Source organism: Bos indicus, chromosome 8 (genome assembly GCF_029378745.1).
Source record: "Bos indicus isolate NIAB-ARS_2022 breed Sahiwal x Tharparkar chromosome 8, NIAB-ARS_B.indTharparkar_mat_pri_1.0, whole genome shotgun sequence".
In the NCBI taxonomy this organism is placed as follows: Eukaryota; Metazoa; Chordata; class Mammalia; order Artiodactyla; family Bovidae; genus Bos; species Bos indicus.
In genome coordinates, this window is record NC_091767.1 from 76555567 (window position 1) to 76582542 (window position 26976).

General features: G+C 40.7%; 1 protein-coding gene across 2 annotated transcripts in view; it reads right to left on the reverse strand.

Annotated features, from left to right (window-relative positions):
• Positions 1–26976, reverse strand: part of FRMD3 (FERM domain containing 3) — a 351285-nt gene that overhangs the window by 178525 nt on the left and 145784 nt on the right. For both annotated transcript variants that reach the window (XM_070795032.1, XM_019966466.2), the window contains exon 2: positions 11963–12067. In XM_070795032.1, coding sequence (XP_070651133.1) covers positions 11963–12067 — 105 coding nt within the window. The remainder of the gene's footprint in view (positions 1–11962; positions 12068–26976) is intronic.

Below are 26976 nucleotides of genomic sequence, written 5' to 3' on the forward strand. Positions count from 1 at the left end.
CAACTGAGCGACTGAACTGAACTGATGGTAAAAATAAAAATAGCTAATGTACCTAAAGAATGCATCAACATAAAAAGGAGAGAGATGAAAGATACAAAAGTAAGCAAATGAAACTTCTAAAGCTGAAAAACTCTGAAATAAGAAATTCACTGAATGAGGTTTCAGTTCAGTTGCTCAGTTGTGTCCGACTCTTTGCAACCCCATGGACTGCAGCACGCCAGGCCTCCCTGTCCATTACCAACTTCCCGAGTTTACTCAAACTCATGTCCATTGAGTTGGTGATGCCATCCAACCATTTCATCCTCTGTCATCCCCTTCTCCTCCCACCTTCAATCTTTCCCATCATCAGGGTCTTTTCAAATGAGTCAGCTCTTCACATCAGGTGGACAAAGTATTGGAGTTTCAGCTTCAACATCAGTCCTTCCAATGAATATTCAGGACTGATTTCCTTTAGGATGGACTGGTTGGATCTCCTTGTAGTCCAAGGGACTCTCAAGAGTCTTCTCCAACACCACAGTTCAAAAGCATTAGTTCTTCGGGACTCAGTTTTCTTTATAGTCCAACTCTCACATTCATACATGACCACTGGGAAAACCATAGCTTAGACCAGATGGACCTTTGTTGGAAAAGCACTGTCTCTGCTTTTTAATATGCTGTCTAGGTTGCTCATAGCTTTTCTTCCAAGGAGCAAGCATCTTTTAATTTCATGGCTGCAGTCACCATCTGCAGTGATTTTGGAGCCCAAAAAAGTAAAGTCTGTCACTGTTTCCACTGTTTCCCCATCTAATTTTCCAGGAAGTGATGGGACCAGATGCCATGGTCTTAGTTTTCTGAATGTTGACTTTAAGCCAACTTTTTGCTTTTCTCTTTCACTTTCATCAAGAGGCTCTTTAGTTCTTCTTCACTTTCTCCCATAAGGGTGGTATCAACTGCGTATCTTAGGTTATTGATATTTCTCCTGGAAATCTTGATTCCAGCTTGTGCTTCATCCAGCCCAGCATTTCTCATAATGTACTCTGCATAGAAGTTAAATAAGCAGGGTGACAATATACAGCCTTGACGTACTCCTTTCCCGATTTGGAACCAGTCTGTTGTTCCATGTCGAGTCCTGACTGTTGCTTCCTGACCTGCATACATATTTCTCATACATATTCCCCTCTCTTGAATAATTTTCCACAGTTTGTTGTGATCCACACAGTCAAAGGCTTTGGCATAGTCAATAAAGCAGAAATAGATGTTTTTCTGGAACTCTCTTGCTTTTTCCATGATCCAGTGGATGTTGGGAATTTGATTTCTGGTTCCTCTGCCTTCTCTAAAACCAGCTTGAACATCTGGAAGTTCATGGTTCACACTTGGAGAATATTGAGCATTACTTGACTAGCGTGTGAGATGAGTGCAATTAAGATACACTATATCAGTTGAATAAAGATAAGAATATTTACAGACTCATAACTAGAAATACGTACCAGAAAACATATAACAAACAAAGGGAGAAGTTGGTAAAAGGGTATAAGCTTTCAGTTAAGAGGAATAAGGTCCAAGAATTAAAGTATAACATGGTGACTATAGTTGCACTGTATTATATAATTGAAATTCTCTGACAGTAAAACTTAAATGTTCTCACTACTCCCCCCCAAATAAAGGTAAATATGTGAGACGATGAATATGTTAATTAATTCAAAGGGGTGGGGTTCCTTTTACAATGAATATGTATACCAAACCATCCCTGTTATACACTTTAAACTTCTTGAAGAAAATCTCTACAATTGTGACTATTCTCCTGTTTTTGGATTGCTTCCCCTGGGTGTGACCATTCTGTGTAACCACCCCTTCTACCTGTCACGTTGTGGTTCTTTCTTTGTATCTTTAATTGTGGAAGATCTTTTCTCCATCAGCTTGTTTTCATATATAGCTGCCCTTTAACAGTTATAATTATGATGTGCCCACAATAGAAAGTGAGCTCAGGGTCTTCCTACTCTGCATATTCCCAGAGGTTCTTCCTTATTTCTGCATTTTGACCTGAACAAGATGACCAGTTCATGAGTTTGATATCAGTTATGATATCTCAGTTGGTTAGGTGACTTTCAGATTGCAACCTCTTTATCAGGCATCCCATTCCTTCCGAGGAGAAGACATCAGGTGTATGTTTATAGAGTCATTGGCAAGCAATCATTTTAGTTAAACATCAAATTCTGCTTTCTTCTGAAAGAATATGACAATTTCTCAAATCTGTCAGCGTTAATACCTTGGACCACAATTAAATTACTGACAACAAATCTGGTTCTCAAGCTGTTATGATAGTGATGTATTCTTTGTAACTTGAATACCCGAAGTCTTTTCCTGCAAAGCCAGGTTACTTGTCCGTCAGTTCAGTTTAGTTCAGTTCAGTCGCTCAGTCGTGTCTGACACTTTGTGACCCCATGAATTGCAGCATGCAAGGCCTCCCTGTCCATCACCAACTCCCGGAGTTCACCCAAACTCATGTCCATCAAGTCGGGGATGCCAACCAGCCATCTCATCCTCTGTCATTCCCTTCTCCTCCTGCCCCCAATCCCTCCCAGCATCAGAGTCTTTTCCAATGAGTCAACTCTTCGCATGAGGTGGCCAAAGTACTGCAGTTTCAGCTTTAGCATCATTCCTTCCAAAGAACACCCAGGGCTGATCTCCTTTAGAATGGACTGGTTGGATCTCCTTGCAGTCCAAGGGACTCTCAAGAGTCTTCTCCAACACCACAGTTCAAAAGCATCAGTTCTTCGGTGCTCAGCCTTCTTCACGGTCCAACTCTCACATCCATACAGGGCCCCTGGAAAAACCATAGCCTTGACTAGACAGACCTTTGTTGGCAAAGTAATGTCTCTGCTTTTGAATATGCTATCTAGGTTGGTCATAACTTTCCTTCCAAGGAGTAAGCATCTTTTAATTTCATGACTGCAGTCACCATCTGCAGTGATTTTGGAGCCCCCAAAAATGAAGTCTGACACTGTTTCCACTGTTTTCCCATCTATTTCCCATGAAGTGATGGGAACAGATGCCATGATCTTTGTTTTCTGAATGTTGAGCTTTAAGCCAACTTTTTCACTCTCCTCTTTCACTTTCATCAAGAGGCCTTTTAGTTCCTCTTCACTTTCTGCCATAAGGGTGGTGTCATCTGCATATCTGAGGTTATTGATATTTCTCCTGGCAATCTTGATTCCAGCTTGTGCTTCTTCCAGCCCAGTGTTTCTCATGATGTACTCTGCACAGAACTTAAATAAACAGGGTGACAGTATATAGCCTTGACGTACTCCTTTTCCTATTTGGAACCAGTCTGTTGTTCCATGTCCAGTTCTAACTGTTGCTTACTGACCTGCATATAGGTTTCTCAAGAGGCAGGTCAGGTGATCTGGTATTCCCATCTCTTGCAGAATTTTCCACAGTTTATTGTGATCCACATAGTCAAAGGCTTTGGCATAGTCAATAAAGCAGAAATAGATGTTTTTCTGGAACTATCTTCCTTTTTTGATGATCCAGCAGATGTTGGCAATTTGATCTCTGGTTCCTCTGCCTTTTCTAAAACCAGCTTGAACATCTGGAAGTTCACAGTTCACATATTGCTGAAGCCTGGCTTGGAGAATTTTGAGCACTACTTTACTAGCGTGTGAGATGAGTGCAACTGTGCGGTAGTTTGAGCATTCTTTGGCATTGCCTTTCTTTGGGATTGGAATGAAAACTGACCTTTTCCAGTCCTGTGGCCACTGCTCAGTTTTCCAAATTTGCTGGCATATTGAGTGCAGCACTTTCACAGCATCATCTGCCAGGATTTGAAATAGCTCAACTGGATTTCCATCACCTCCACTAGCTTTGTTTGCAGTGATGCTTCCTAAGGCCCACTTGACTTCACATTCCAGGATGTCTGGCTCTAGGTGAGTGTGAGTGATCACAGCATCATGATTATCTGAGTCGTGAAGATCTTTTTTGTACAGTTCTTCTGTGTATTCTTGCCACCTCTTCTTAATATCTTCTGCTTCTGTTAGGTCCATACCATTTCTGTCCTTTATCGAGCCCATCTTTACAGGAAATGTTCCCTTGGTATCTCTAATTTTCTTGAAGAGATCGCTAGTCTTTCCCATTCTATTGTTTTCCTGGATTTCTTTGCATTGATTGCTGAGGAAGGGTTTCTTATCTCTCCTTGATATTCTTTGGAACTCTGCATTCAGATGTTTATATCTTTCCTTTTCTCCTTTGCTTTTCGCTTCTCTTCTTTTCACAGCTGTTTGTAAGGCCTCCCCAGACAGCCATTTTGCTTTTTTGCATTTCTTTTCCATGGGGATGGTCTTGATCCCTGTCTCCTGTACAGTGTCACAAACCTCCGTCCATAGTTCATCAGGCATTCTGTCTATCAGATCTAGTCCCTTAAATCTATTTCTCACTTCCATTGTATAATCATAAGGGATTTGATTTAGGTCATACCTGAATGGTCTAGTGGTTTACACTACTTTCTTCAATTTAAGTCTTCATTTGGCAATAAGGAGTTCATGATCTGAGCCACAGTCAGCTCCTGGTCTTGTTTTTGCTGACTGTATAGAGCTTCTCCATCTTTGGCTGCGAAGAATATAATCAATCTGATTTCAGTGTTGACCATCTGGTGATGTCCATGTGTACAGTCTTCTCTTGTGTTGTTGGAAGAGGGTGTTTGCTATGACCAGTGCATTTTCTTGGCAAAACTCTATTAGCCTTTGCCCTGCTTCATTCTGTATTCCAAGGCCAAATTTGCCGGTTACCCCAGGTGTTTCTTGACTTCCTACTTTTGCATTCCAGTCCCCTGTAATGAAAAGGACATCTTTTCTCGGTGTTAGTTCTAAAGGGTCTTGTAGGTCTTTATAGAACCATTCAACTTCAGCTTCTTCAGCGTTACTGTTTAGGGCATAGACTTGGATTACTGTGATATTGAATGGTTTGCCTTGGAAACGAACAGAGATCATTCTGTCGTTTTTGAGATTGCATCCAAGTACTGCATTTCGGACTCTTGTTGACCATGATGGCTACTCCATTTCTTCTGAGGGATTCCTGTGCACAGTAGTAGATATAATGGTCATCTGAGTTAAATTCACCCATTCCAGTCCATTTTAGTTCACTGATTCCTACTTGTCCATACCTCTCGTAAAACAGACATCCAAGTAATCTTGATTTTTGATACCCCTGATACTTAAAAATAAAAGAGGAATCATTTGCTCTGTGACAACCTAGAGGGGTGGGATTGGAAGGAGATGGGAGGGGGGTTCCACAGGGCGGGGACACATGTATATCTAATTTCTATTCATGCTGATGTAAGGCAAAAACCATCACAATATTGTAAAGTAATTATCCTCTAATTTAAAAAATGTTTTTTTTTTTTTTTAAAGAGGACTCATTAAGCAGACCAATTCATGACCAATGACTTGAGGCAGAAGGACAGCCCTCCTCTTCAGTTTAGGGATGTCCTAGATCTCAGGTGCCCCTCTCATTCCTAGTTTCAAGCATCTGTGAAGCAATTTCCCCAGGAGCAGAAAGCAGCCTTTCAATGGAAGGAGCAGCTGGTGGGACATAATGCTATCTAGCTTCCTGGCACCATCCCCAGAGTGAAATTTCAAATCACTGGGCCTGTTTCTTTTTCCATTCCATGTCCTCCCCCAAAGGTACCTCCAACAAAAGCAAATTGCTCTAACATAGGCAAGGTCTTTTCCCATTGTCAACAAAACTCACTGACAGGCTCACTAGTTCTTTCTGGCTGCCAACACAAAAACCTCAAGGCTGTAATTACATTTGGAGGAAGTTCAGCATGTCCCTGCATCCATGATTTCCTAGGTCATCCTATCAGAAAGGACATCCAGTGGCCACATGACACAGAGTGCCCTAAAACAAGGGTGCTTGCAGAGACTGCCCCAGAGGTGTGATTTTACAAAGTAAATTTGCTGTCCTTGGGTATGTTTCAGAATATCCCTTAAGTTAGAAAAGTCAATGGCACTCATGTAAGTGGGTTAAACAGATGCTTAGAGAGAGGGAAGTTAAACATCAAAAGCATTGGGTTCAGTCTCCCTGAAGTCTATAAACGAACTACCTACATCAAAGTCCTGGTATAAATCCTCCTCTGGCTGGCTAGGGCTGGGGCACGTCCTTAGCTCTAAAGCAGTGGGGGTGACTTCCCTAGCTGGGTTTGGGGAAAGGGGAAGTGTGGAAGAGTAAGCAGGAAAATCCAGAGGATGAACATAACAAATCAAAGCCACAGAACTAGAAATATGAAACCCAACTAATTATTTCAAAACTTCTTTCTAAAGAGAAGTTACCTCAGCACCTGAGCAGAAGTAGTAGAAAGATTGCATTTAAGAAAAAAATACTTGGATAAGCCAAATAAGATCTTTTTCTTCTGGAATTATTTCTCCCAAGACTTCCACACTTGTAGCCTCAGCTTTCTCTTTCAGTAAATGAGGAGACTACTACTCACTTTCTTCCTAGTCTTAGGCAACTAAGATTATATGAGTTCTTTAGAAGATAAATTCGGCGGGCATTAGAGAGGATTTTATTGGCCAGTATTCAGTTTGTCCCTTCTTACATCAATATTTTAAAATAATGGAAATTCTGGGCCTTTGCTATTAAATAGTAAAGGTAGTCATCACTTACTGATTCAGTCCTCACCACTCTCACAGCATATGGGACACAAGACATCTTGTCACACATATGGTATTCCAAGTGTAATAGCGCTAAATATTTAATATTCCACAATAGTGTACTGTAAATCAAATTGTGAAGAGCTGTAGGCAAACCACCAACTCCCACAACAGAATAAGTTCCACATCAGCCTTTCTAACTAACTCGATTTTTTCTTGATTAGCTTTCTATCTAAATAATTCAATATTTTCCATGGAGAAAAAGCACACGAGCTGGTTAAAAACAAACAAACAAAAACCAAACTAACATTTGTCAACTAATCTCTGCTTAAGACTCTCATATCAGCATATCGCTGTGTCTTTGAGCCCTTTTTCTAATTATCCAAGGTTCTCTTCCTCCCTCTTCTCTCCCGAAAGATCATAATAATGGCCATCCTGCCTTTGAAAGAAGTTATCGTTAACATTTCCAGGTTTAAACTTGCCAATCATGGCTGTATTTCCTCATGTAATTGCCTCACCTAGACCTAGCTAATGCATGTGTACAAGGATGCTAAGTCACTTCAGTCATGTCTGACTCTCTGTGACCCTATGGACTGTAGCCTGCCAGGATCCTCTGTCCATAGGATTCTCCAGGCAAGAATACTGGAGTGGGTTGCCATGCCATCCTCCACGGGATCTTCCCGACGGAGGGCTTGAACCCACGTCTCTTATGTCTCCTGCATTGGTAGGCGATTTCTTTAACACTAGCTCCATCTGGGAAGCCCAGCTAATGCATAGTAATAGTAATAATATCAATAATAAAAATAACACATGCTATGTACTCCATATATATCATTTATTAAGCATTTACATATCTAATTCTGATATCAATTTCATATGTAGGTGTTGTTATCTATATTAATAATCAGGACTAAGACTCAGAGAAGCTCATAACTTGGTCAAGATCACACTTATTAACCAACAGAGATGGGATTTAATTTGCATCCATGTGATTACAAAGTCCAAGCATCTTTCTAAGTAAAAAGTCCAAGCCTCTTTCTGAGTACAAATTTCATACAATTTTGTATAGTAACTACTCTGCAATCCATGTGGAAGTTACACTCACATTGCATCCTCAAAAATCAAAAGGCAATAACAGCTAAATTACAGGAAAAACAGAACTATTCAGGCAACCCTCTAAGCAGTTTAGTGAATACATCAGAGAAGATGGTTTTGTTTTGGAGTGGCCCTTATTTTTTCCACTAATCTATTACCTGAATCTGAACATTAAAAATTAAGCTAAGTCACATCAAAATACAAAGAACAGTAAACACATAACCCATAAACTTCAAGTTAAAAGAATAATTTTAGACATACAGAAAAGGTGCCTCATCTTTCCATAGTGTTAGCATCTTATACAGCCATAGAGCAATTGCCAAAATTAGGAAACTAATATTAACCCAATACTATTAACTAAGCTACAGACTTAACCTGGAGTTCACCAGTTTTCCCACTCCTACACTTTTCTCTGTTCCAGTATCCAGTCCAGGATTCCACGTTGTCTTAGTTGATGTAGCTCTCTAATCTGTGAGAGTTTCCCGATCTCTCCTTGTCCTTCATGACCTGAACATTCTTGAAGGGTGTGGGTGAATTGTTTTGGAGAAAGTCTCTTCCTTTAGTTTGTCTGATGTTCCCTCAAGATTCGAATGAAATCATGCATTATTGCAAAGAATACCACAGAGAGACAGTGCCCTTCTCAGTGCTTGGTATCTGGGAGTCCATGATGTTGGTAAGGGTTTTTATTGCTGATGTTAATCCTGATTGCTTGGTTAAAGTGATGTCTGCCAAGTTTCTCCACTATAAAGCTTTTCTTTTTCCTCTTGTAATTAAAAAATACCAGGCTGAGAGTGGGTTGGGGGAGAGGATACCTTGAGACTGCACAAATATCTTGATTCTCCTCAAACTTTTGTCCACTAATTTTAGCATTCGTCAATGGATCTTGCCCACAGCAATTATTATTTTGGCACTCTAATAATGGCTTTTTATTTCTCTCATTCTCTCTATATTTATTAACTGGAACTGCTCTGTAAGGAAGAGCTACCACTTCTCCTCCTCTTATTTATCTATTCAGTTATTTATTTATATCAGTATGAACTCATGAATATTTATTTTATTCTATGGATTATAATTCAGTACTATTACTGTTTTGGTCACTTCCGTTGTTTCAGTTCCGGTCATTGGCAGTTCTTTCATGTTGGCTCAGTGCCTTTCCTAGTGCTCTACATTTTGGTTCTTTGAGTTTTTTTTTTTTCAAATTTCCTGGTGCCACATGATGCTCCAGGCTCACCTTGTTATTTCCCTATGCTGGCTCTAGAATCAGCCATTTCTGCAAGAAGCTCTTCTTCCTTTCATTAACATGGTATTTGAAACCAAGATCTGAGAGCTAGGTGTGCTCATTACTACTGTGGTATCATTGCCTCTAAGCCAGCTCCGTGGATGGAACTTGGAAATATATGTATGCATACTAGCTATCCACCTTAATACACATACTTATTTATTTCTGTATTTATCTTTGTATATTTAATAACATTAATTCATATTTATATCTGAGTCCAATTTGAAAGATTTTACTTATTAATGTTTTATCCAGAATCTCCCCAGTGACAGGGTTAAGAGGGACAAAAAAGGCTTATGCATTTAAGTGATATCCAGTTATTGTCTAGGCCAAGGGTCAGCAAACTATGGCCAACTGTCTTTTTTGTGAAATACTTTCATTGGAGAAAAAGTTCTACTGGAACACACACACATCCACTAATTTAGGTACTGTCTATGGCCACTTGCCATTACAATTTAATTACTAAGAACTGCAACAGAAGTTTTATCAGTCACAAAGCTGGAAATACTTTCTGTATAGCCCTTTACAAAAAGGATTCACAGGTTCCTAATCTAGGCTGTGTTTCAAATTTTCACTTGAGAGATAAAATGGAAATAGTGTGGTTTTAAATACCATTCTTCCTTCCACAATTACTAGTCATAACTGTATCTCTGGGCCTCAGTTTCCCCCTTCTGGGGGGAAGACTAAAGACCATATGAGTAAAATTCCTCACATATGATAAATGCTCAACTAATGGTAGCTAGAATTACTTCTGCAGGTAGGCTGTTAATTTTGTATAAAAATCATTTTCAGCAGTGGTTAGATGACTGATGTTGTTCATAGTGTCTGTGTGGCCAGGGGAACTCTGAACCATAATTCTAAATTCAAGTACTTACTTCATCACTCGTTACCCATAGGGTCTTGGGCAAGTAACAATGTTTTTGAGCCAGTTTCTCTCTCCATGGGGCTTCCCAGGTGGCGCTAGTGGTAAAGAATCCACCTGCCAATGCAGGAGTTGCAAGAGACATAGGTTCGAACTCTCCCCATACAAGAGTAATATCTTCACAGGTCATAAGAAATTATGTCTATGAATATCTTTATGCCATAGTCTCCAACAGAAGTCAAAGCTAGGATGGCTGCATCAAAATTAGAATCAAGATGAATTAAAATACCTATTCCTGGCCCTGGCCCCAGGAATTCTGATTCAGGAGGTCTAGAATAAGGTCCATACTAATCGATTTTAGCAAACACCTAAACTGATTTAGTTGCAGGGCTAGTCTGGGAGTCACTGGTACTCAACAGTAAACACCATACAATCCCCTCCGTGATCTCAGCAGTCCCACATCCTCACAGTGTCCTGCCACCTTCCTCTTACTCAGGTAAATACTTGGTTCATTCAAGGGTTCCTGCAAGTGCTACAGGAAACCAAAACCTCCTTCTTCTGAGCCACTGCCTTATATTCCTTTATAGAAGGTTAGGTTCTACTGAAATGCAAATAAGATTCTCCATGTTTCAGAAAACTAATCTATCCCTTCAATATCCTCCTCCTTTACAAAAATACACTCTGTGAGCCTCTCCCTCACTGTATAAGGTCAGTTAACACAAAACCAAGAAGCAGGAGGGGAAAAAGAAATAGGAAAATGACCAGGGCCACCGGTAAGGAGGAGAGCAAATTAAAAAGGGTAGTCACCCCCAGCTGATCCCTTCACACACTGCCATGCTTATCAATAGAGCAGGGTAAGAACAGAGACTGGAGCAGATACAGGGCCTTTTTATGCATAGCTGGGACCCATGCAGGAATGAGAAGCTCTAGGTGGTAGGAGCCGGGATGGAGATTCCTGGGGTCTTTTCAATGTGAGGGACACATATCACTGTGAGTTTGGCAGATGTCATATCTGAACACTCTTAGACTGGTACTCCCGCTCAAAAAGCAAGACTACTCATGCACCAACAGAGGCCAGGAAGGATACATGTGTCTAGGAATAGGAATACAATATACTCAGTCACTCAGTAGTGTCCGACTCTTTGTGACCCCATGGACTGTAGCCTGACAGGCTCCTCTGTTCATGGGATTCTCCAGGCAAGAATACTGGAGTGGGTTGCCATTTCCTACTCCAAGACATACAGTGGGGGCTGTCAAATTTGGTGGTTCCTAAGGAGAAAGCTTCAAAATAACTTTTGGGCTTCTCTGGTGGCTCAGATGGTAAAGAATCTGCTTGCAATGCAGGAGACCCAAGTTCGATCCCTGTCTCAGGAAGATCCCCTGAAGGAGGAAGTGGCAGCCCACTCCAGTATTCCTGCCTGGAGAATCCCATGCACAGAGGAGCCTGGTAGGCTACTGTCCATGGGGTCACAAAGAGTCAGACACAACTGAACAACTAACACTTTTCAAAGCAACTTTACCCATTATCTGCCAAAGTTTTTTTTTTTTTTAATTGAGGCAATAGTCACTAACATAACATTTTAAAGTATACATTTTAGGTGGTATTTAAAACACTCAAAATGGTGTATATCTATCACTTCTATCAAGTGTCAAACATTTTCACCACCCTAAAAGAAAACCTCATGCCCATCAGGCAATCACCTCCTTGTTCCCTGCTCTAACAATGGCTTTTTATAGTGAAAGGTGGCTTTTTCTCTATAATGAGATTTTTATGTAATGACTGTCTGAGAAGCTTCGGCAAACTCTAGGTTCAAAGGGCACAAGAACATTCTCTCTTCAGTCAGGTGGGAGCAGCTTTCTGGAAAGGCTTACGGTTAAATTTCCGTTCCCCCGCCTCAATAAGCCCAGTGAGAACAGTGCCAAACTCTTATATACTCTTATACACACAGAGACATATATACACATGCCCCGGGCTGGTCAATAACCATGTGATCAATAATTATGAGATCAAATGTATCACAATTGCTCTAAGAAGAACCTATTCAGCACCCTCAAAGGCTGAATGCCTCCCCAAAATGGATCTAGATGGTGGTCAACTCTTACCCGCTGCTTCTCTGGGTCCACATAACGAATACCAAAGTAGTCCTTCTCCAGCAAACTGTAGTAGTTGCAGATGTGGTCAATAAGAAACTGCCCTTTGGTCTCCCTCTGCAAAAGAAGCACGTTTATGTTTCAGTCAGAGCTTGCCTTGTACACTCATGTCTAACATGTGCCTCATTCACTCCGATAGGGCTGCAGGTACAGAAATCAATTCACTCGTTCCAATCTCTGGAGCTGGGCTTCCGAACTCTTGAGTGCAATCCACAGTGAGAAATTCATTTTCACACTGTGAGCCATTTTACACACACACACATACACACACACGAAACCAAAGGGACACCAAAAAAGGAACCAAAAGAACACCAAACAATGCCCTGCATAGATGCAGCACACTTGACTATTTAATTCTAGTATTGCCATTTACTTTCTAGAATGCTTTTAATGATTTAGAACACTGATTTCACAGCTCAGTGTCTAGTAGAGACCCATAGTTTGCAAAACCACACACAATTCCACATACTACACATCTGGCTGCTTGCTCCAGCTGCTCTGTAGTATTCATTCATTCACTCTTCACAATAGCCTTACAAGGAAGGTCCCCATTTTAAATCTAAAGAGAGGTTAAGTGGCTTGCCCAAAGTCACAAAATATGTACGGAGCAAAGCAGGATTTGACCTAGACCACCAGGCTGCAGAATCTGGGCTCTGTGTCATTTTGCCTCTCTAGAGCACTGGTGAACCTACTGGGACTCTGCTAGAACACAAGGTCTAGATGGTAAGGAAATGCAATGAATTTATCAGTGGAACCACCCCAATTCCCATCAGGGAAGGTGGAAAACCTGCTGCCTCAGGCCTCACAGACACATCACATCCATAAATCAACATTCAAAAGCGTGTGGTAGACCAGGGTTTGGGGGGAAGACCAGGACTGGGATTCAGAGACAGGTCTGGGTGACCTTGAGCAAACTTCCCAGCTGTCTCCACATCAGTAAAATGAGTTGGTTGGACTAGATTCTAAATTGGCTAGATGATTTTTCCCTCTAAAGTTCTATGAGTAAGAGACGTATCCGCCAAATCTGATTAAGATAAATACCATTACAACAAAACTCCTTAATAGCAAGGACTCTTCCAAGCCCTCATCAGGATATTTGATAACTTTCTGCTTCAATCAAAGTCGCTGACAGACCCATGGAGTGTTGTGGGGGTGGAATGTGACCTACAAAAATTAATGAAGAAATCAGAGACCTTAAGTGAGCCACTCTTCCAATCCACTTTAAAACAATTTCGGAAGATTGGTTTGGTCTATGCTACATGATTATTTTTTCATTAGAAACCACTACCACCAGATGAAGAAGTCATTCATTGGCCTGGGATGCAGTGCACTGAACAAAGGATTAGTGCTTATAAGCACATACTGTGATGTGAAGCCTCAATTTTCCTGAAATCACTTTTGAGTATAAATTTGGATGAGCTTTTAACCTTTTCTTTCTTTCTAACAGAACCCATTTGATGTAGCTCAAAAGGGACAAAACGTCAAAATGGATAGATTTCTGTAATAGTTTTTAAATCAGGAGGCTCAAATCACAAGCTATATCTGATGACAGCTACATTTGATGTCCAGAATATAATCAATGGATATAGTACCTTTCAAAGATTTATTCTGCAACCTGTCCATCTTAGATGCAGCTGCAGGATCAAGTCACTGAACATAACACAAGTTCATCATTCTATGATTAGATTGCCAAGCTCTCCGCAGCAGAATTTACTATGGTGGACTACCCCCAACATATGCGAGACACACAAGACCTGTGGGTTAAGGCAATGCCTTGTAATGATGGGCGATTGAACAGGCCTTGATTGTGCAAGACAGCTACTGTGCCCTGAAGAAGTAGTACTCCAAAGCACAACAAAGATTTTTTTTAATGATTAAGCACAGCAACCAATATATACTCTAAAGCAATATCTCTGACTACTTAAGAACCTTGAGAGAAGGAAACACCACTGCAGACAATGTAGTGACTGGATAATACAACTCCATCAGAAACAGGGATCAATGCCTCCCACCAAAGCAGATGAGGCCAGTTCCCATGGGTCTAGGCTTCCACGTGGATTCCAGGTCTGTGCTCCTCAGAGCACCACTCTCAGTCCAGCAATATTATAGCAAACTCAGCATGACTTAGGAGGGAGCTTGTTAGAAACACAGAATTCCAGGCACTGTCCTAGACCAAGTGAACCTAACCTACACTTCAGCAAGATCTCTCAGTTATTCATAGGCTCATTCAAGTTTGAGGAGCACTGGTCTAGAGAACTTTTCCCAATATGCTGCTGCTCCTGCTGCTAAGTCGCATCAGTCGTGTCCGATTCTGTGCGACCCCATATATGGCAGCCCACGAGGCTCCCCCATCCCTGGGAAGAGTGCAAAAATTGTATCTGTATCCAGAAGGTACATTTTTTTCTCAAGAAAAAAAAAAATGCCAATTTTTCCCTGTGAATTGTCTATTCCTAAGTCAGAAAGATCAAAGATTTTTCCAGCCTAGAGAACAGAAACTGCCCAGAATCTGAAACAGAAACAGAATCTGCAGGCTGTCCGCCAATCTCATCATCTCTAGATGCTCTGTGTTGCTTCCTCGTGCCAAGGAAGCCAGTTTACATCTTCATGTTCTGCTCTGTTCCACTCCTCCCTGGAAAGCATGACAATGCTTTTAAGTCACGGAAATTCCTATCAGTCTCATTTTTGTGCATGAAGCCCAGTACGTGCCTAAACAAAAAGACCACCTGGGCCCAGTGTCAAGAGTTGGAAAAGTTTGTTCGGGAATCAGTAATGCAAGAGTGTAGAAGTCCAGCAGCCAGTCCCACACACCTCACTTCAGCGAATGAGCTTAGGGGTGATCTCTGGTTCTACCCCACACCTCTAGCCCCTAGAACTCTGGTGAATGACTCAGACCTTCCATTGGTTTCCTCCTGAGGTTTCTGATAGTAGAGGCCATTATTCACACTCTTAGTGTCTACCTAAGCCGGTGTCTAGCACACTGTTACTGAATCAAAAAACGAGGCACTGCTTTCGCTCATGGAAAACCTAGGTTCTAGAAACTAACAGTGAGTCTCGGGCAAGACACCTAGTTCTATTTTTAGAGATTCTTCAAACATAGTAGAATTAGTTGACTTTCACCCTAATCCTTCAAGGTCTACACAGAGAAGTGGTTACCAAGGATTTCAAGTATTAATATAAAGACTTCTTTTTAACGTCAAAATTTCATTGATTCTCCCACAAGATAGCAGTTATATTTTTAGTACCAACTGAAGAGTAAAGAAAAATCAACTAGCTTCCTTAGAGCTGTTACACAAGTTGTGATTTATTAATCACAACAACTTTCACACATGTGGAGAACAATAGGGCACAAATATGTGAGCAGGGCCTTCTACAAAGGTCAGTAGGATGTTATGGTCCACACCTCAAGAAAGCACTTGAAATACAGACTTTTGATGCCATCTCGAAATGAAGTTATATAGTCTCAGGGTTGAAAGAATAATCTGTTTACCATACACAAACTTGCATCCCAAAACTGGTCCACACTGTGAATTGACACTTACAAAGACTATCCTAAAATATTGTAAATACTGTTGTTTAACATTTTTGTGTGTGCTATGCTCAGTTGCTCAGTCATGTCCGACTCTTTGTGACCTCATGGATTGTAGCCCGCCAGGCTTCTCTGTCCATGGGATTCTCCAGGCAAGAATGCTGGAGTGGGTTGCCATGCTCTCCTCCAGGAGATCCTCCCAACCCAGGGATCGCAAGCACATCTCTTGCGTCTCCTGCATTGGCAAGTGGACTTTTTACCACATTTTTAATGTGTTAAAAATCTAAACAAATCCAGTCAAGGTGTGGTCTATGGACTTGCTAGAATGTATAATCTTTGTTACTGGGCCATCATAGGTGCAGAAATTACATTAATTTATTGTATTGTGTTTTCTACAAGTATTGGTCAAAATCAGATTGGGGGAACAAGATCCAGTACTAGTTTCTCACCAGAGTTTAACACACTGACCTAAACCAGGCTGTCATGTTTGAGGGTTTGGTGTGGGGTCTCTTTATACCAGAAGCCTCAAACAGAGAAGGGGGCTGGGCCCTCTCTCCACCTCCTCTGTACATTTTTTTTGACAATCCTTATTTTGCATGTGATCCCTGAACATCTTCCAGTAATCCCACATTATCTCAGGGTTCTCTTTCACAGATTAGAAAAGAACCTAATTTTCACAGTCAAAAACTAGACTATTTTTCAGAAAATCCCTCTCTCCTCCTCACCCCAAAGTTTGTACTAGAAAGCCTTAAGTCATGAAATCTCTGAGACTTAGTTTCTTCTTGCATGAAAGGGGAATAACAATGATAAATCCCAAATCTACCCCACTGGGGTTAATTTGAGGCTCATTCACATATTTGTTAAACATCTGTCATACAACAGGCATTGGGATAGGAATTAGAGAAAAATAATGAGCAAAACACAATCTATAATCTCACAGACCTTAAAAATCTGTGGCTTGTAAAACATGAAAGCATTTTTGCAAACTGTAAAGCACTATACCAATGTAAGATATCATTACTACTGATAATTAGAATTATCATAATCTTAAATCTTTGTCTCCAGTTTCATAGCCAAGATACAAGAAAGTTAAGAAAAACAGTATTCACTTCTGAGAATTGGCCTCTATGTGAGAAAAAGTGAACAAAGAGACAAAGAACTTCTTTTTTTTTTTTGCTTAACTCCTTGTCATCAGTTGCTGATGTGCGTTTACTTCAACTCCCTGGTTCAATGACAAGGTTAAAACAACAATATATTTGTGCTTAAAGAAAAAGAACATGAAAAATCCACTGACTAAATCAGCTATGGCTTGTCTTCAGTGAAAAAGTATGGCACGTTTCAATTCCTAATTCCTAAAACTTCAGGTCAAGATTTTTGTTTTGCTGAAGAATTCCTTTTTATATAAATTTTAAAAATGTTATTGAAATATAGTTGATTTACAATGTTATGTTAGTTTCACATGTAAATCAAAGTGATTCAGTTATATATACATATATTCAAGACATTTTGCTACCTTTTAGATATTGGTTAAATGAGGAAAAGAGTATCAACCCCCAAAATACTTAGTGTTTTGTTTTAGCAACACAAAATACTTATGTGTTGCTATAAACCAATATTTAGGGTTTGAATAGGTAACTTCAGGAATGAAGGTATGAACATAATAATAATAATTACTATATACTGAACACTTACTGTACCCCAAGAATTGTGTTACATACATTTAATTTCCTAATAGCAGGTAGATTATCAGGTAACTCATGTTCTCCCCATGTCACAGATTTTTTAAATGGACTCAGAAAAGTTAAGTTTCTCATGTTACAGATTTTTTAAATGGACTCATAAAGGTTAAGTTTGTGTGTCAAACCCAGGTCCAACATGCCTAAGCAGTTGTAGGAACCCAATCTGCAATATTCCCCCTTTTCTCTATGTAGAGACAGAAGAAAACAATGGTATGAGGATTAGGGAACAGTATCAAGTGCCCCAGTTACTAGAATTTGGACCCTGGCAGGAAGATGCACTGGTTATCGACCATTATACCAGATCTAAAGAGAGGCAGTTTTATAAAATACAAACCATATTAGCATAGACGTCAACAGGTTAATTGCCCAGCATTCATACACCCCTTTGTCTTTCCTAAAAGAACCCAGATTTTGTTCAGTTCAGGCATACACATACACGTGTATAAACGTTATGTGCAAACACAGGTGGACACAAACAGCATGAGCCTCAGGAAACTATAAGCCACTATTACCTTCTGGACTCAAGCTGAGTTAGTGAAAGGGTTTTCTCACCTCCCTTATCTGATTGGTTCAGGAAAAGACACATGACCTAGTTTAGGCCAATGAGACCTGAGGAGCAACTGACTGACATTTCTGAGATGGTTCTCACTTGCTCTTCTGAAAGAGCTTATGGAAGAGACTTTCTGTTCACTCTGGATGTTGTTACATAAAAGCCTGAGGCCTGGAACTGCTGCAGCCATTTTGAAACCAAACTATTTCCAAGGAAAGTGGAGCTTGTGTTTGCAGATCATCAATCAGGAAGCTCACCCTAAGTGTGAACTTCCAAGGATGCCAACAACAGTCCTTGTTGTTTCTGACAGTACAAGTTGATCTTTCTGCTTATCATGCTCAACATGTTGCCTCTGGTGAGAAGGTAAATCAGTGCCTCAAGCCAAGCAGAAGAGCACAAGGAGAATGACAGTGCTGATGTGAAACACAGTCAGAGGTTACTGACTAAAGAACCAGAGAGTTAAGTCCATCTACCAACAGGTTCTATTTGGCCAGCATGGTGTTTTTGTGTCTTTAAACTGGGAGACTGCACATGATACCTGTTGCTGGCTGCTCTTGAAAAGGTAGAGGGTCTGGAAGGTAGACCATGAAGGTTTGCTCAGCTCAGGATCACTGTCTCTTCTATGGTAGGGGAACCCTGCAATCTACTACATTTCCACGTATCATCACCCAGTCTTCCACGTGTCTCACTTCTCTAACCCCTAGAGAAATGTGTTTACAACCCTAATCTGAGGCAAACTAGAGGCTTTTGAAAGGGTTCCTTGAAAGAATTTTCCTTTAACTACTCAGAAGCATCCTTATAGCCCAGAAAAGCCCTCAGTGGACACAGCTTTGAGCTGCCCTCTGAAGCTGTCCAGCCACTGAAGTTCTAGCACCTTTGGAGGGAAAAGGGCCCAACACAGGCCAGACTGTAGGAAGGATCACTGAGATGAGGGGAACAGGCAGTGGTCTGAAGAATCTGAAGCACAGACCAGGACGCTGGAAACAGTTCATTTTGGGGCTGGCACCCCAGGAACCCTCTCTGACAAACAGAAGTGGGGCTGCCAGACCTAGTTTTCTAGTAATAAAGGTTGTGAGTTTCTTGTTCAAAGGGCCCCTTTGTTTGGAACTCTTCACTTGCAGGAGCTGCTCTTGAGAAGGGGCGGCCCCCGCATCTTCACATATAGGGAAGAGCAGCTTTGTCAGTCTCTGCTGGGTCTTCCACCTGGGAAGGAAGAATCCAATTCCCATGTGGATACCTAGAGACTCCAAATGGGGCTTCTAGACAATGGTGAGGCCCAAAACAGCAACCGCATACTCAGTTTGCTGCCAGGAGCATGTCTTCTGGGCTTCCAGGTGGTGCTAGTGGTAAAGAACCTGCCTGTCAATGCAGGAGACTAAGAGACATGGGTTCAATCCCTGGGTCAGGAAGATTTCCCTAGAGGAGGGCATGGCAACCCGCCCCAGTATTCTTGCCTGGAGAATCCCACAGACAGAGGAGCCTGGTGGGCTACAATCCATGCGGTCGCAAAGAGTCGGACACAACTGAAGCGACTTAGCATGCATATGTGCGTGTCTTCTAGGAACAGGTGGTTACATTTCTTGCATGAATTAAGAGCCTCAATCCATTCACTTTCATTGGCAGATAAATGAAAGATAGAACTAGAAACTGGCAAACTGAATAGTTCTGCTTCTATTGTGAAGAATAAGCATCTGTTGATTTAAGAAAGATTGTGGTTTGACTGAATAACATAAAAAATGCTCTGTTTATATCTATGCTTAAAAAGTTCAACCATATTTGTGTAAATTCATACATTTTGTTTGGGAGACACCACAGCTTTAACCAAAACAGAATATAGTGTTAGAAAGGAATTAGCTTTTATAATTGGAATTTAAATAGCAAGTGATATATCACTTTGTTAATTGTTCCTTCCTATTGCAGCCAGTAACTGGTATTTAATATCTGGCTGTGACATATATTCAGAAAATTGTATCATCCTCAGACAGCGAGGAAAGAAGTAATATTAAGGCTGTTTAAATGAAGAGAAATTTAAAGGAAAACAAGTATAGAGGAATCTCTCATGGTTCAATCTGTGGTTCTTACACAGAAATTAAAAGTTTTTCATTTGTGTTATTCTTTTCAGAAATATAAAAGGTAAAACCAAGGTTTCAAGAAGCTGAAGGCCTAATTCTAAGTATTTATCTCCTTTATAGTAATAATCAGCATATTATGGCTAATATAATTAGGAAAATATAGGCTAGACTGATTAAAGGCATTTTTGTTAAAAATACATATTTATAATGTGGGGGAAGAGAGGGCATAGTTATGACTGTAGCAGTGACATAAAAGTTAGAAAATAACAAAAAAAATACCAAAGCCAGACAGTTACTGGGGTAAAAAACAACTGCCTGAAAATGAGTATCTGGCTAAAAGTAAAAGTCAGACAAAAGCGGCCACCTAGACCCACCAGGGTCTTTGGCAGAGAGTCAAAACCCACTACCTCAGTTCTGTGGTAGCCTCTACACACTCTGAGGAGACAGAAATATACTGCCATCCTCACAGCTAGAAGCTTACTTGTGTCAGGGCTGAGGAAGATAAAGGGGTCCCATGGAAGAAATAAAACAAAACTGCAGCCACAAGAAGATAAAGTAGCCAGGACAGGTTGGCCACTCTCCCCACTGCCCGAGTCCTGAGTGGCATCTTCTGAAGGGTGACCAAGGTGACTGAGCAGGCAGAGTGGCTTAGTCAGTAATGGTTCCATCTATTCGCTTTTCTTCTGAGTGTTTTCCACCTCAGTTATCTCTCCAGTGTTCCACAGCTTCCATCCTAAAGGATGGGCTGTGTGTCTGCACTGAGTCAGAGGGTTGTTTCTCTTCTGACTGGCACACAGATCCATCCCAATGTTTGGGGAATCACATTTGATGTGTCCACTGTATGTTTGGGGAATCATATTTGATGTGTCCACTGTTCTTAGCAATTTCCATCACTGACTTGATGGACACGAGTTTGAGTAAACTCCAGGAGTTGGTGATGGACAGGGAAGCCTGGCATGCTACAGTCCATGGGGTTGCAAAGAGTTGGACACAACTAAGCCACTGAACTGAACCTCTGAATGATTTTAGAGTTTTCCAATTCTAATCCTTTCCACAATTTCAAAAAGTGTTTTGTTGTGTTTTGGTTTTTTTAATCTCAAGCTAAGGAATCCAAGGTTCAGAAAGTGTAATTAACTTATTCAGGGTCAACACAGCTAGAAAGTAGCAAAGTCAATATTTAAAACCAAGTCTGCTTGATTTGGTTATTATAGTCAATGATTAAAAATGAAATTATTCTTCACTGTATAAAGAACATCTGCAAAACAGCTAACATCATACTTAGCAGAGAAAAATTAGATGCTTTAAGCCAAAGCTAACATTATACTTAACTGAGAGAAACTAGATGCTTCCTCACTAAGATCAGATACAGGCAAGGACAGCCTCCTCACTACTTCTAAAACATCATGTTGAAAGTTCTAGTTAATGCAGTAAGAAGGAAATAAAAGACAACTAAAATCCGGTGCAGCCAAATAAATAAATAAAAGAAGTAAATGGAAGGCAGACAGATTGGGAAGGAGGCAATAAAACTGTCTCTATTTGAAGATTACGTGATTGTCTTTGTAGAAAACCCAAAAGAATGGACAAAAGAAAATTTCCTTAAACTAAAAAGTAATTATAGCAAGGTTGCAGGATACAAAGCAAAATATACAAAAGTGAATTGCGGGCTTCCCTGGTGGTCCAGGGGTTAAGAATCCACCTTACAATGCAGGGGACACTGGTTTGATCCCTAGTCTGGGAAGGTCCCACGTGCTGCAGGGCAACTAAGCCTGTGTGTTGCAATTACTGAGCCCACAGGCAGCAACTACTAAAGCCCGCACACTGTAAACCCGTGCTCTACAAGAGAAGCCACATCCATGAGAAGCTCACACACCACCACTTGAGTAGCTCATGTTCTCCACAACCAGAGACAGCCTGCGTGCAGCAATGAAAACCCAGTGCAGCCCCCCAAAAGTGAACTGCTTTCCTATATATTAGCAAAGAACAACTGTAAGTTGAAATTGAAAACAGCACCATTTACATCACCACCAAAAATATTAAACACACTGGTACAAATGTGTACAAAATCTGTGTGAGGAAAACTACAAAATTCTGATGAAAGAAACAAAAGAATACCTGACTAAATGGAGAGCTATTCCATGTTCATGCAGATAAGACTCTATATTGTCAAGATGTCAGTTCTTCCCAACTTGAGCTACAGATTCAACGCAAGCCCAATTAAAATCTCAGCGGTTCCTTTGTGTATGCCAACAATCTGATTCTAATGTTATTACAGAAAGGGAAAAGATCCAGAATGGCCAATACAATATTGATGAAGGGCAAAGTCAGAGGACTGACACTACTCAACTTCAAGACTTAGTATAAAGTTTCAGTGATCAAGACAGTGTGGTATTGGCAGGGTAATTGACAAATATGGCAGAAACCAGAATAAAGAGCCCAGAACAGCAGAGCCCAGAAATAGACCCACACAAATATAGTAAACTAGCCTTTGAAGAGAAGCAATGGCAACCCACTCCAGTACTCTTGCCTGGCAAATCCCATGGGCGGGGGAGCCTGGTAGGATGCAGTCCATGGGGTCGCGAATAGTCGGACACGACTGAGCGACTTCACTTTCACTTTTCACTTTCATGCATTGGAGAAGGAAATGGCAACCCACTCCAGTGTTCTTGCCTGGAGAATCCCAGGGATGGGGGAGCCTGGTGGGCTGCCGTCTCTGGTGTTGCACAGGGTTGGACATGACTGAAGCGACTTAGCAGTAGCAGCAGCCTTTGACAAAGGAGCAAAGACAGTTCAACTGAGAAAAAGTCTTTTCAACAAATGGTGCTAGAACAACTAGAAATACACATGCAAAAAAAAAAAAAAAAAAAGAATTTGGATGCAGACCTTACACCTTTAAAAAAATTAACTCAAAATGGATTATAGACCTACACGTAAACCACAAAACTATAAAACCTCCAGAAGGAAATACAGGACAAAATCTAGGTGACCTGGGTTTTCATTGGCTTTTCATATACAATCCAAAAAGCATAACTGACGACAGAAAAAAAATTGATAAGTTGGACTTCATTAAAATTTAAAACATTCGTTCTGCAAAAGAAAACTATTCAGAGAATGAAAAAACAAGCCAAGATTTGAAGTGTTTGTGTAACACATATCTGACAAAGGATTTGTATCCAAAAATACACAAAGCACTCATAATTCAACAATAAATTACAAACAATTTTAAAAGTGGGCAAAAGACCTTAACAGATAATTCATCAAAGAACACATGAAAAGATGCCCCACAACGCATGTCATTAGAGAACTGCAAACCAAAACAACAACGAGATGCCACCACATGCCTATTAGATAGCTAAAATCCCAAACATTGACAACACCAAATACCGACAAGGGCGTGGAGCAACAGGAACTCTCACTCACTCCTGACAGAAACATAACACGGTGCAGTCACTTTCAAAGACAGTTTGGCTGTTTCTTATGAAGTCAAATGTAGGCTCAATCCAGTAATTTTACTCCTAGATATTTACCTTGAAGAGTAAAAATCTTATGGCCATACAAAAATGTGAACACAAGTGTTTACAGCAGCATTATTCACAATTTCCCCAAATTGGAAGCAACCAAGATGTCCTTCAAGAGATATATGGATAAAAAAACTGGTACATCTATATAATCGGATAATATTCAGTGGTAAAAAGAAATTTGCTTTTAAGCCCTAACATGAAAGAATAAAGTGAAAGTCACTAAGTCCTGTCCAATTCTTTGTGATACCATGGACTGTGTAGCCTGCCAGGCTCCTCTTTCCATGGAATTCTCCAGACAAAAATACTAGAGTGAGTTGCCATTTCATTCTCTAGGGGATCTTCCCAACCCAGGGATCAAACGCAGGTCCCCTGCATTGGCAGGAAGATTCTTTACCATCTGAGCCATCGGGGAAAGGAAACTTAAATGCACGTTATTAAGTGAAAGACGCTAGTCTGAAAAGGCTACCTATTATATTGTGTATAAATGACATCCTGGAAAAGGCAAAACTATAGAGACAGTAAAAAGATCAGTGGCTACTGACTGTGTGGATCACAGTAAACTGTGGAAAATTCTGAAAGAGATGGGAATACCAGACCACCTGACCTGCCTCTTGAGAAATCTGTATGCAGGTCAGGAAGCAACAGTTAGAACTGGACATGGAACAACAGACTTGTCCCAAATAGGAAAAGGAGCACGTCAAGGCTGTATATTGTCACCCTACTTATTTAACTTATATGCAGAGTACATCATGAGAAACGCTGGGCTGGAAGAAGCAGAAGCTGGAATCAAGATTGCCGGGAGAAATATCAATAACATCAGATATGCAGATGATACCACCCTTATGGCAGAAAGTGAAGAGGAACTAAAGAGCCTCTTGATGAAAGTGAAAGAGGAGAGTGAAAAGTTGGCTTAAGGCTCAACATTCAGAAAACGAAGATCATGGCATCTGGTCCCATCACTTCATGGGAAATAGATGGGAAAACAGTGGAAACAGTGGCTGACTTTATTTTGGGGGGGGCTCCAAAATCACTGCAGATGGTGACTGCAGCCATGAACTTAAAAGATGCTTACTCCTTGGAAGGGAAGTTATGACCAACCTAGATAGCATATTCAAAAGCAGAGACATTACTTTGTCAACAAAGATCCGTCTAGTCAAGGCTATGGTTTTTCCAGTAGTCATGTATGGATGTGAGAGTTGGACTAGAAAGAAAGCTGAGCACCAAAGAATTGATGCTTTTGACCTGTGGTGTTGGAGAAGGCTCTTGAGAGCCCCTTGGACTGCAAGGAGATCCAACCAGTCCATCCTAAAGGACATCAGTCCTGAATGTTTATTGGAAGGACCGATGTTGAAGCTGAAACTCCAATACTCTGGCCACCTGATGCGAAGAGTTGACTCATTGGAAAATACCCTGATGCTGGGAACAATCAACGGCAGGAGGAGAAGAGGACAACAGAGGATGAGATGGTTGGATAGCATCATTGACTCAATGGACATGGGTTTGGGTAGACTCCGGGAGTTGGTGATGGACAGGGAGGCCTGGTGTGCTGCGGTTCATGGGGTTGCAAAGAGGTGGACACGACTGAAGCGACATAGCAGCAGCAGCAGCAGCAGCAAAGCTACTCTAAAACAGAGTCTATTAACCTAAAAAGAAAGGAAGGGAAAGTGGGGAGAAGGAGAAGGGAGGGGAGGGGGAAACTGGCAGAGCACCTCAGGGGATATGAACATAAAACTTGCAACTCAGGAGACTGACCAAGGAAATAAATTTAACAAAATAATCTTGTAATTATCCAGAATAAAATTAAACATAAAGATCTCTTTTTCATTATTTAAAGTTCCAAAGGGGAAAAGTACTGCTTTAAGTAATCTCCACTCTGGTAGACAAGATTTTAAGCAAAGTGCTTTCAAGCTGTCTGCATTAATCAATACTTCCAGAATTTAAGTACATCTTCACTTAATACCTGCTTTTTCCCTTAGTTTAGCCTATGATCTGCAACATTTGTCTTTCTAACAGGTGTTGTGAAATAGACAGGCCAAACCCTCTGGGTTTCATGTCGCCCTGAGCCCCAGCATTAGGAGAGCAGACATGAGCATTACCTCTTCTTCTGAGATTGAAATGGGCAGGAATTTGCTTAGAGACCCTTGAGTGGCTGGCATTGTGGACCACACTATTTCAATTACTTCAACTAGGCATTTAATTTAATCCACATGAGCCCAAGAGCTAGCTGCTTTTCCATTTTTAGGAGGGGAAAATAAAGCTTAGAGTGATTGAGTAACTTGCCCAAAGTCACACAGAAAGCAAATGGCAAAATTCAGGTTTGAACTCCAGCCTGGAGTTAGTCTGGAAAGGAAAGACCAGAATCATTAAAAGGAGCAATGTTGCCTGCTAAGTCGCTTCAGTCACGTCTGACTCTTTGTGACACTATGGACCATAGCTCTAGGCTCCTCTGTCCATGGGATTCTCCAGGCAAGAATACTGGAGTAGATTGCCATTTCCTCCTCCAGGGGATCTTCCCAACCCAAGGATCAAACCCAAGTCTCTTATGTCTCCTGCACTGGCAGGAGGGTTCTTACTTTAATTTAAAAGGGGAAGAATTACAGGATGTTAGAGTTGAAAGGTACTGTAGAGAGAATCTGATCCAAACCATTTCAGAAATGGGGAAACTGAGGCTCAGAGAGGTTAAAATGAAATAACTTAGTGTTGGAGCTGAGACTTGAAATCAAGAGTTGGAGCCAAGATATACCAGTCAGGGTAGGCTAGGTTAAGCTGCAGTAACAAAAAATTCCAGGAACTTTCCTGGCAGTCCAGGTTAGGACTCCACACTTCCACTGAAGGGGGTGCAGGTTCAGGCCATGGCTGGGAACTAGAATCCCACATACTACCTACATGGCCAAAAAATATATAAAATAAAAAATCACTTCATTAAAAAAAGTCCAACATGTCATAGAGCTAATATCACAAAGGTTTATTTCTTGCCTACAATATATAGCTGATGCTGATTTGATAGGGGAGGGCTTTTCTCATCATAGCTTAGGGACTCCAAATGATGAATTCTTCTTGGAAGCAGCTTCAACAATAATCACAGCAGTGGGAAGGGAATATGGTGAATCCTATGCCTGCTTTGAAACATGTCACTTCAATGTGGTGTACACACACACACACACACACACACACACAGAGGAATATTACTCGGGCATAAAAAAGAATAAAATAATGCCATCTGAAGCAACATGGATGAACCTAAAGCAAAGCAAGTCAGACAGAGGACAAATATCACTTGATATAACATATGTATCATTTTAAAAAATGATACAAATGAACTTATTTACAAAACAGAAAGAATCACAGAGCTAGAAAACAAATTTATGGTTACAAAAGGGGAAGGGGCATGGAGAGATAAATCAGGAGTTTGGGATTAGGAGATACAAGGTACTACATGTAAAATAGATAAATTCCTACTGTATAGCACAGGGAAGTATATTCAATATCGTAAACAATAATGGAAAAGAATTTGAAATATATATATAATTGTTTCATATACATATACATAACTGAATCACT